Source organism: Bombina bombina, chromosome 4 (genome assembly GCF_027579735.1).
Source record: "Bombina bombina isolate aBomBom1 chromosome 4, aBomBom1.pri, whole genome shotgun sequence".
NCBI lineage: Eukaryota > Metazoa > Chordata > Amphibia > Anura > Bombinatoridae > Bombina > Bombina bombina.
Window position 1 is genome coordinate 863,260,337 of NC_069502.1, and position 10,219 is coordinate 863,270,555.

The window sequence follows — 10,219 nt, forward strand, 5'->3', positions numbered from 1 at the left end:
CATTAAAGTTAGCTAATTCCTTTATATTGGATGCCGCCTTTCAAATAACGAAATTGGCGGCGAAAAACTCAGGTTTTGCTATAGTAGCGCGGAGGGCGCTTTGGCTAAAATCCTGGTCGGCAGATGTGTCGTCCAAGACTAAGTTACTGAATATTCCTTTCAAGGGTAAGACCCTTTTTGTGCCGGAATTGAAGGAAATTATTTCAGACATCACTGGGGGTAAGTGCCATGCCCTCCCACAGGATAGGCCTTTTAAGGCTAAGAAAAAGTCTAATTTTCGTTCCTTTCGCAATTTCAGGAACGGACCGGCTAATAACTCCACTGCCGCTAGACAAGAAGGTAACGCGGCCCAGCCCAAATCCGCTTGGAAGCCCATGCAAGGCTGGAACAAGGGTAAACAAACCAAGAAACCTGCTGCTGCTACCAAGACAGCATGAAGGGGTAGCCCCCGATCCGGGACCGGATCTGGTAGGGGGCAGACTATCTCTCTTCGCTCAGGCTTGGGCAAGAGATGTTCTGGATCCCTGGACACTAGAGATAGTTTCCAAGGGATACCTGTTAGAATTCAAGGGACTTCCTCCAAAGGGAAGGTTCCACCTGTCTCGCTTATCTTCAGACCAGATAAAGAAACATGCATTCTTACATTGTGTAAGAGACCTATCAAAGATGGGAGTGATAAACCCAGTCCCCTCCGGGGAACAAGGTCTAGGGTTTTACTCAAACCTGTTTGTGGTTCCCAAAAAAGAGGGAACTTTCAGGCCAATTCTGGATTTAAAGATATTAAACAAGTTCCTCAGAGTTCCATCCTTCAAGATGGAAACCATTCGGACAATCTTACCAACAATCCAGCAGGGTCAATTTTTGACTACCGTGGATCTAAAGGATGCGTATCTGCATATCCCAATCCACAAATCTCATCATCAGTTCCTGAGGTTCGCCTTTCTGGACAAACATTACCAGTTTGTGGCTCTTCCATTCGGTTTAGCCACCGCTCCCAGAATTTTCACAAAGGTGCTAGGGTCCCTTCTAGCGGTCCTAAGACCTAGGGGCATCGCTGTAGCACCTTATCTAGACGACATCCTAATCCAAGCGTTGTCTCTTTCCAAAGCGAGGGCTCATACAGACATTGTGTTGGCTTTTCTCAGATCTCACGGGTGGAAAGTGAACATAGAAAAAAGTTCACTGTCACCGTCCACAAGGGTTCCTTTTCTGGGAACAATAATAGATTCTGTGGAAATGAAGATCTTTCTCACAGACGTCAGAAAGACAAAACTTCTAAAAGCTTGTCGAGTTCTTCACTCTATTCCTCAACCCTCCATAGCTCAATGTATGGAAGTAATAGGACTAATGGTCGCAGAAATGGATGTGGTTCCTCGAATTCATCTAAGACCATTACAGCTGTGCATGCTCAATCAGTGGAATGGGGACTATACAGACTTGTCTCCCCAAATTCAAGTAGAGTGGGTCATCGTCACGACCGACGCCAGCCTCTTGGGGTGGGGCGCGGTCTGGGACTCTCTGAAAGCTCAGGGCCTATGGTCGCGGGAAGAGTCGCTTCTCCCGATAAACATTTTGGAACTAAGAGCTATATTCAATGCGCTCCTGGCTTGGCCTCAGCTAGCGGAAGCCAGGTTCATAAGATTTCAGTCGGACAACATAACGACTGTTGCGTACATCAATCATCAGGGGGGAACAAAAAGTTCCCTAGCGATGAAGGAAGTAACCAAGATAATCCAATGGGCAGAGAATCACTTCTGCCATCTATCTGCTATTCACATCCCAGGAGTAGACAACTGGGAGGTGGACTATTTGAGTCGTCAGACTTTCCATCCGGGGGAGTGGGAACTCCATCCGGAGGTCTTTGCTCAGTTAACCCAATTATGGGGCATTCCAGACATGGATCTAATGGCGTCCCGTCAGAACTTCAAGATTTCTTGCTCCGGGTCCAGATCCAGGGATCCCAAGGCGACTCTAGTGGATGCATTAGTGGCGCCTTGGTCGTTCAACCTAGCATATGTGTTTCCACTGTTTCCTCTCCTCCCCAGGCTCATAGCCAGGATCAAACAGGAGAAGGCCTCAGTGATTCTGATAGCTCCTGCGTGGCCACGCAGGACTTGGTATGCAGACCTGGTGAATATGTCATCGGCTCCACCATGGAAGCTACCTTTGAGACAGGACCTTCTAGTACAAGGTCCATTCGAACATCCCAATCTAGTTTCTCTGCAGCTGACTGCTTGGAAATTGAACGCTTGATTTTATCCAAGTGTGGGTTTTCAAATTCTGTGATTGATACTATGGTCCAAGCCAGAAAACCTGTGACTAGAAAGATTTACCATAAAATATGGAAAAAATATATCTGTTGGTGTGAATCCAAAGGACTCTCCTGGAGTAAGATTAAAATTCCAAAGATTCTCTCCTTTCTCCAAGAAGGTTTGGATAAAGGATTGTCAGCTAGTTCTCTAAAAGGACAGATTTCTGCATTATCCGTCTTGTTGCACAAACGACTGGCAGCTTTGCCAGATGTACAAGCTTTTGTTCAGGCTTTGGTTAGAATCAAGCCTGTTTACAGACCCATGACTCCTCCTTGGAGTCTAAATTTAGTTCTTTCAGTTCTTCAAGGGGTTCCGTTTGAACCTTTACATTCCATAGATATTAAGTTACTATCTTGGAAAGTTCTGTTTTTGGTTGCTATTTCTTCTGCTAGAAGAGTTTCTGAATTATCTGCTTTGCAGTGTGATCCACCCTATCTGGTGTTCCATTCAGATAAGGTTGTTTTGCGTACTAAGCCTGATTTTCTTCCAAAAGTTGTTTCCAACAAGAACATCAACCAGGAAATAGTTGTTTCTTCTTTGTGTCCGAATCCAGTTTCAAAGAAGGAACGTTTATTACACAATTTAGATGTTGTTCGTGCTTTAAAGTTCTATTTAGAAGCAACAAAAGATTTTAGACAAACCTCATCCTTGTTTGTCGTTTACTCTGGTAAGAGGAGAGGTCAAAAAGCTACTGCTACCTCTCTCTCTTTCTGGCTGAAAAGCATTATCCGCTTGGCTTATGAGACTGCCGGACGGCAGCCTCCTGACCGTATCACAGCTCACTCTACTAGGGCTGTGGCTTCCACATGGGCCTATAAGAACGAGGCTTCTGTTGACCAGATATGTAAGGCAGCGACTTGGTCTTCTCTGCACACTTTTGCCAAATTCTACAAATTTGATATTTTTGCTTCTTCGGAGGCTGTTTTTGGGAGAAAGGTTTTGCAAGCCGTGGTGCCTTCTGTTTAGGTAACCTGATTTGCTTCATCCGTGTCCTAAAGCTTTGGTATTGGTTCCCACAAGTAATGGATGACATCGTGGACCGGACACACCAATGTTGGAGAAAACAGAATTTATGCTTACCTGATAAATTACTTTCTCCAACGGTGTGTCCGGGCCACGGCCCGCCCTGGTTTTTTTTTTTTTTTTTAATCAGGTTGAAAAAATTTTCTTTATACACTACAGTCACCACGGCACCCTATAGTTTCTCCTTTTTCTCCTAACCGTCGGTCGAATGACTGGGGGGGCGGAGCCAGAGGGGGAGCTATATGGACAGCTCTTGCTGTGTGCTCTCCTTGCCTTTCCCTGTGGGGGAGAACATTTCCCACAAGTAATGGATGACGCCGTGGACCGGACACACCGTTGGAGAAAGTAATTTATCAGGTAAGCATAAATTCTGTTTTTTCTTCCTCTAGTTCCTCTTCCAAGAGTGATCTCCAAGATCATCATGGAACAATCGTTTGTGTTACTGGTGGCTCCAGCATGGCCCCACAGGTTTAAGTATGCGGATCTTGTTCGGATGTCCAGTTGCCAACCTTGGCCACTTCCGTTAAGGCCGGACCTTCTGTCTCAAGGTCCATTTTTCCATCAGGATCTCAAATCATTAAATTTGAAGGTATGGAAATTGAACGCTTAGTGCTAAGTCATAGAGGTTTCTCTGACTCAGTGATTAATGTTACAAGCTTGTAAATCTGTCTCTAGAAAGATTTATTATCGAGTTTGTAAGACTTGCATTTCATGGTGTTCTCATAAATTCTCTTGGCATTCTTTTAGAATTCCTAGAATTTTACAGTTTCTTCAGGATGGTTTGGATAAGGGTTTGTCTGTAAGTTCTTTGAAGGGACAAATCTCTGCTCTTTCTGTTTTATTTCACAGAAAGATTGCTAAACTTAGTGATATTTACTGTTTTGTACAGGCGTTAGTTCGTATTAAGCCTGTCATTAAATCAATTTCTCCTCCTTGGAGTCTTAATTTGATTTTGAAGGCGTTACAGGCTCCTCCATTTCAGCCTATGCATTCTTTGGACATTAAACTACTTTCTTGGAAAGTGTTGTTCCTTTTGGCTATCTCTTCTGCTAGAAGAGTTTCTGAGCTATCTGCTCTTTCTTGTGAATCTCCTTTTCGTATTTTTCATCAGGATAAGGTGGTTTTGCAGACTTCTTTTCAATTTTTACCTAAGGTTGTGAATTCTAACAACATTAGTAGAGAAATTGTTGTTCCTTCCTTGTGTCCTAATCCTAAGAATTCTTTGGAAAGATCCTTACATTCTTTGGATGTGGTAAGAGCTTTGAAATATTATGTTGAAGCTACTAAAGATTTCAGGAAGACTTCTAGTCTATTTGTTTTATTTTCTGGTCCTAAGAAAGGTCAGAAGGCTTCTGATATTTCCTTGGCTTCTTGGTTGAAGCTTTTGATTCATTAAGCTTATTTGGAGTCGGGTAAGACCCCGCCTCAGAGAATTACAGCTCATTCTACTAGATCAGTCTCCACTTCGTGGGCTTTTAAGAATGAAACTTCAATTGATCCGATTTGCAAAGCGGCAACTTGGTCCTCTTTGCATACATTTACTAAATTCTACCGTTTTGATGTATTTGCTTCTTCAGAAGCAGTTTTTGGTAGAAAAGTTCTTCAGGCAGCTGTTTGTTTGATTCTTCTGCTGATGTTTTAAGTTTTTCTTGTCATTTAAAGAATAAACTTATATTTTGGGTTGTGGATTATTTTTTCAGAGAATTATGGCTGTTGTTTTGTTTTTATCCCTCCATCTCTAGTGACTCTTGCGTGGAGTTCCACATCTTGGGTATTGATATCCCATACGTCACTAGCTCATGGACTCTTGCCAATTACATGAAAGAAAACATAATTTATGTAAGAATTTACCTGATAAATTCATTTCTTTCATATTGGCAAGAGTCCATGAGGCCCACCCTTTTTTATGGTGGTTATGATTTTTTGTATAAAGCACAATTATTTCCAAATTCCTTTGTTGATGCTTTCTACTCCTTTCTTTATCACTCCACTGCTTAGCTATTCATTAAACTGAATTGTGGGTGTGGTGAGGGATGTATTTATAGGCATTTTGAGGTTTGGGAAACTTTGCCCCTCCTGGTAGGATTGTATATCCCATACGTCACTAGTTCATGGACTCTTGCCAATATGAAAGAAATTAATTTATCAGGTAAATTCTTACATAAATTATGTTCTTTTCAAAATAATAGATAATCCCTTTATTACCGACTCCCCAGTTTTGCTTAACCAGCACTGTTATATTAATATACTTTATAACCTCTAAATTTTCCTGTTTATAACCTTCTGCATGCTGCCTCTTACCTAATTTTCTAAAATACAAGTTTGTAAAAAAGCACTGAGATAAGAGACATTTTTACCTCTATGATTACCTGTATCTAAGCTTCTGCTTAGATGCACTGTAACTGCCCCTTATCTCAGTGTTTTTCTTTTTTTAGAAACAGGCATTTTAGCCAATTAGTGTTGGTTCCTGCATAACTCCACGGGAGTAAACACAATGTTATCTATAAGGCACACATGAACTAGCACTGTCTGGCTGTAAAAACAAAAAGCTCTGAGATAAGTGGTGCCCTGCAGGGGCTTAAAACAGGCAAATTTAGAGGTTAAAAAGTATATTAAAGGAACATGAAACCCAAAATTTTTCTTTTTTATGATAAAGATACATAATTTAATATTAAACAACTTTCCAATTTACTTCTATTATCTAACTTGTTTTTTTTTCCTTGGTATCCTTTGTTGAAAAGGATACCTAGATAGACTCAAGAGCTGGGAGCTAGCTGCTGATTGGTGGCTGCACACATACCTCTTGTCATTGGTTTATGAGTGTTTTCATGTAGTTGCCAGTAGTGCATTGCTTCACCTTCAATAAAGTATACCAAGAGAATGAAACAAAATTGATAATACTAAATTGGAAAGTTCTTTAAAATTACATGTTCTATATAAATCAGGAATGAAAATGGGTTTTATGTCCGTTTAATATATTAATGTTGGCTGTGCAAAGCTGGGGAATGGATAGTAAAGGCTTTATCTATCTTTTTAAACAATAAAACATATCAAGCAGACTGTCCCTTCTTAAAAAAAATACATATATTGCTTAAAGATCCAGCAGAATAGCATAGCAAAGAGGAAGCGAGTTTTACAATGTAAGTTAAAGAGGCATTGCATTATGAGAGCAAAAAAACTATAAAAAAAACTTAAGCAACATTTGTTAACACTAACAATAGTTATAGTTTTGTAACTGACGTCATTTTATTATTCACATTTTATGTAAGCATCATTTTAAAAGCACTACTTTTTAAAATTACAAAAAAATTAATAGCAAAATAAATTCCATATATATATATTTTTTGTTAACTACAGAGTCAATTTTAAATATTATACATTACTTTTTTACATTAAATTATAATCTGATGTGTAGAAACGCTTATTACAAGTAAAGGACGTGGTATAAATGCAAGGTTCTGCTTTGTGCAGAAAAAGAATAGTTGTAAACAGTAGTTTTGGATCTAAAATAATTAAATCACTAACATTGCCTATGAACACAATTTTAAAAGCTTTACATGCATTTAAAAACAATAGTTATAAAAGTACAAGATTATTATCTTATCTTTTTTTTAATCTTTATTGAGGAGTTGCACATTACAGATACAAATTTACGCAAGAATATACATTTAACAAAAGTACAAGTATAGAATAGAAAACTTGTTTGTACATCTTCCCTGAATGTCCTCATTTTAGTTCCTGTTACTTGGGTTGTGGATCACTCTTGGATCCTTGCAGCTGCTATGTAGAAAAGTTGTAGGGGATTTTTAGAGAAAAAGGCCTGAACCAAACCATCTAATAACAATCAATATAATATATAAGATATATATTAAATATCATATAGAGGGATTACAATTCTTATAAAATGATAAGGAGATTATTGTATAAAAGATTGTAAATCTACTTATCGTATACAACTGTGCTTCAACTACGTATGCATAGCTTTATATTCCACATGAGGATTATGTGTATGAGTGTTAATGTACATTTTTTTGCATTTAGTGCTGTAGGTGTACACCAAAGCTTATAACCTATTACTAAGATTTAGGTATGTCACGAGGGAGAAGCCAGCATGATGTCAGGTTAATAGACAAAAGTTATGGTAACTAATCCTGCGATGTGTTAGTGTTACTGCAAGTGTTCACTGAAGGCCCCCCACCAACCTCGAGAGAAAACTCACAAGTGTAAAACAATAGCAACATGGCAATAGCAGTACAAGCATTAGTAAAGATATAGCACTGAAATCTACATGTTCCATATATTATAACAGTGAGTTTGTGGAATCTAGCGGTGAATTTATTTTTATATTAATGATTAACAAATGTGGAATGCAGAAGCATCCTTAAAAATAGTCCATAATGTCAGTAAACTGCCCTTAAGCCTTAGCATGGACCCTGGGAAAAGGTATAGTGGTCATAGCCTGTTTTGTACCCTTGTGGTAGACACTCGTTCAGAACAGATAAAATGTTCTTAAAAGAAAATAATTATGCAATTAATAAATAACATTACTCTCATATTTACTCTCATATTTCTTATTAACAGGTGAATTCATAGACTGCAGTAATCCTAGTCATGGCCAGAGTGCAGATGCTTCTTTCATTTTTCTTCAAAATCAAAGAAGCCACATAGAAAATGTATGTTCTGTATGTGGAAAATGTTTCACGGAGAAATCAGATCTTATTAAGCATCACAAAATTCATACAGGAGAAAAAGCATTTTCATGTTCTGACTGTGGGAAATGTTTTACTCGAAAATCAAATCTTATTGATCATCAGAAAATTCATACAGGAGTGAAAGCATTTTCATGTTCTGACTGTGGGAAATGTTTTACTCGGAAATCGGATCTTATTAAGCATCACAAAACTCACACAGGAGAAAAAGCATTTTCATGTTCTGACTGTGGGAAATGTTTTACTCTGAAATCAGATCTTATTAAGCATCATAAAATTCATACAGGAGAAAAAGCATTTTCATGTTCTGACTGTGGGAAATGTTTTACTCAGAAATCCCATCTTATTATGCATCACAAAACTCACACAGGATTAAAAGCATTTTCTTGTTCTGACTGTGGGAAATGTTTTACTCAGAAATCAGATCTTATTATGCATTACAAAGTTCATACAGGAGAAAAAGCATTTTCATGTTCTGACTGTGGGAAACGTTTTTCTCGGAAATCAGATCTTATTACGCATCACAAAATTCACACAGGAGAAAAAGCATTTTCATGTTCTGACTGTGGGAAATGTTTTACTCGGAAATCAGATTTTGTTAGGCATCAAAAAATTCACACAGGAGAAAAAGCATTTTCATGTTCTGACTGTGGGAAATGTTTTACTCAGAAATCACATCTTGTTAACCATCAGAAAATTCATAAATGAGAGAAGGCATTTTCATATTCTGACTGGGGGAAATGTTTTATTTGGAAATCAGATCTTATTAAGCATCACAAAATTCACACAGATTAAAAAGCATTTTTAGGTTCTGACTGGAAAGTGTTTTAATCTGAAATTACATGTTATTAGCCATAAGAAAATTCACACATGAGAGAAATGAATGTGATAAATGTTTTGCTTGGAAATCAAATCTTATTACTCAGCAGAAAATTCATATTAAAGGAAATTATATCTTAAAGGGACAGTCTACACCAGAATTTTTATTGTTTAAAAATATAATCCCTTTATTACCCATTCCCCAGTTTTGCATGACCAACACAGTTATATATTTCTAATGACACGAAAAGTCCACGGATCATCTAATTACTATTGGGAATATCACTCCTGCCCAGCAGGAGGTGGCAAAGAGCACCACAGCAAAGATGTGCAAGGAAGTGGTAAAGTTAGGTGTTAGAAAAAGATTATTTTTTTTTAAGTGGTGCAAGATTGTGCTGCTTTGTTCTAGGGTGTAGCCGTAGTCCACATCAGTCTCTTCAGTAGGGCAGTGGTGGCTTTAGAGCACTGGGAACTTGTGGGACATAATTCTCACTGCGCCTCCCATGTAATTTATGCTGCCCTTACTCTGAAAGCCTGAGTAAAAAAAAATTCTTTCACAGGGCTATGTGAGTGAGAGGACCTCTCAAACCTGGTGAGCTACCTTGCTGTCGGGCAGATTTGAGAGGTAAGTGCTGACTATTATTTCTGGGAAGGAGAAAAGAAACACTCAGAAAAAGTGGGCACTTTAATTCAAGACAAAAATGACAAGGGCCATTTTAATACGAAAGGCACTTTATTGTAAAGGGACAATTTTACTCTCCTGTACTGGAGAGGATTCATTTGACAGCCGTTTTATGCAGACACTGGGGCTGAGAAAGGACTGCTTGGCAATTACTCTCTGGTGGTTCCACTACTCCTGGCGGTTAAACTTTAACAAAATGCAGACCGGGAAATTGTTGTTTTTTGCAAGGGATGCCCACGAGGGGCGGAGCTATGGAAGGCAGCAAACTGCATTGTGTGCCACTTTTCTTCACTTCCGAGTGTAGAAAGAGAATTTTAGGGACTGTCTAGAAACGCATGAGTTTCTGAAAGAATGCGTTTCTAGGAAAGGAGAACAGCTTATTTCATCTGCTGCTGGAGTCCGGGTCATTTATCTAGTAAAGGGAAAACAAAAGCTCCGGTGTAGCAGGTCAGGTAGGCACCTCAGCAAAGAAGCTGAGGCGTAGAGGTGTTCTATTATTGTTATTTAGAAAATTTACTCATTCTGCAGACTAAAGTAAAAAAAGTTACGGTTTAACATTTAAAGAGACAATAACGTTTTTTTCTATTTAATTTTTTTATTAAAAAATTAAGGTTATTATTTGTTAATTTGATCCATTGTGAGCCCTTGCAAAATGTCACTTGTTCTTTGTGTTT

The 10,219-nt window shown here is 38.6% G+C and overlaps 1 protein-coding gene across 1 annotated transcript in view; it reads left to right on the forward strand.

Moving 5' to 3' along the window:
* The window catches only part of LOC128658005 (zinc finger protein OZF-like), a 46,064-nt gene extending 37,059 nt beyond the window's left edge, over positions 1-9,005 (forward strand). The window contains exon 3 of the mRNA XM_053712445.1: positions 7,917-9,005. Coding sequence (XP_053568420.1) covers positions 7,917-8,752 — 836 coding nt within the window. The 3' untranslated portion in view covers positions 8,753-9,005. The remainder of the gene's footprint in view (positions 1-7,916) is intronic.
* Positions 9,006-10,219: the final 1,214 nt, after the last annotated feature.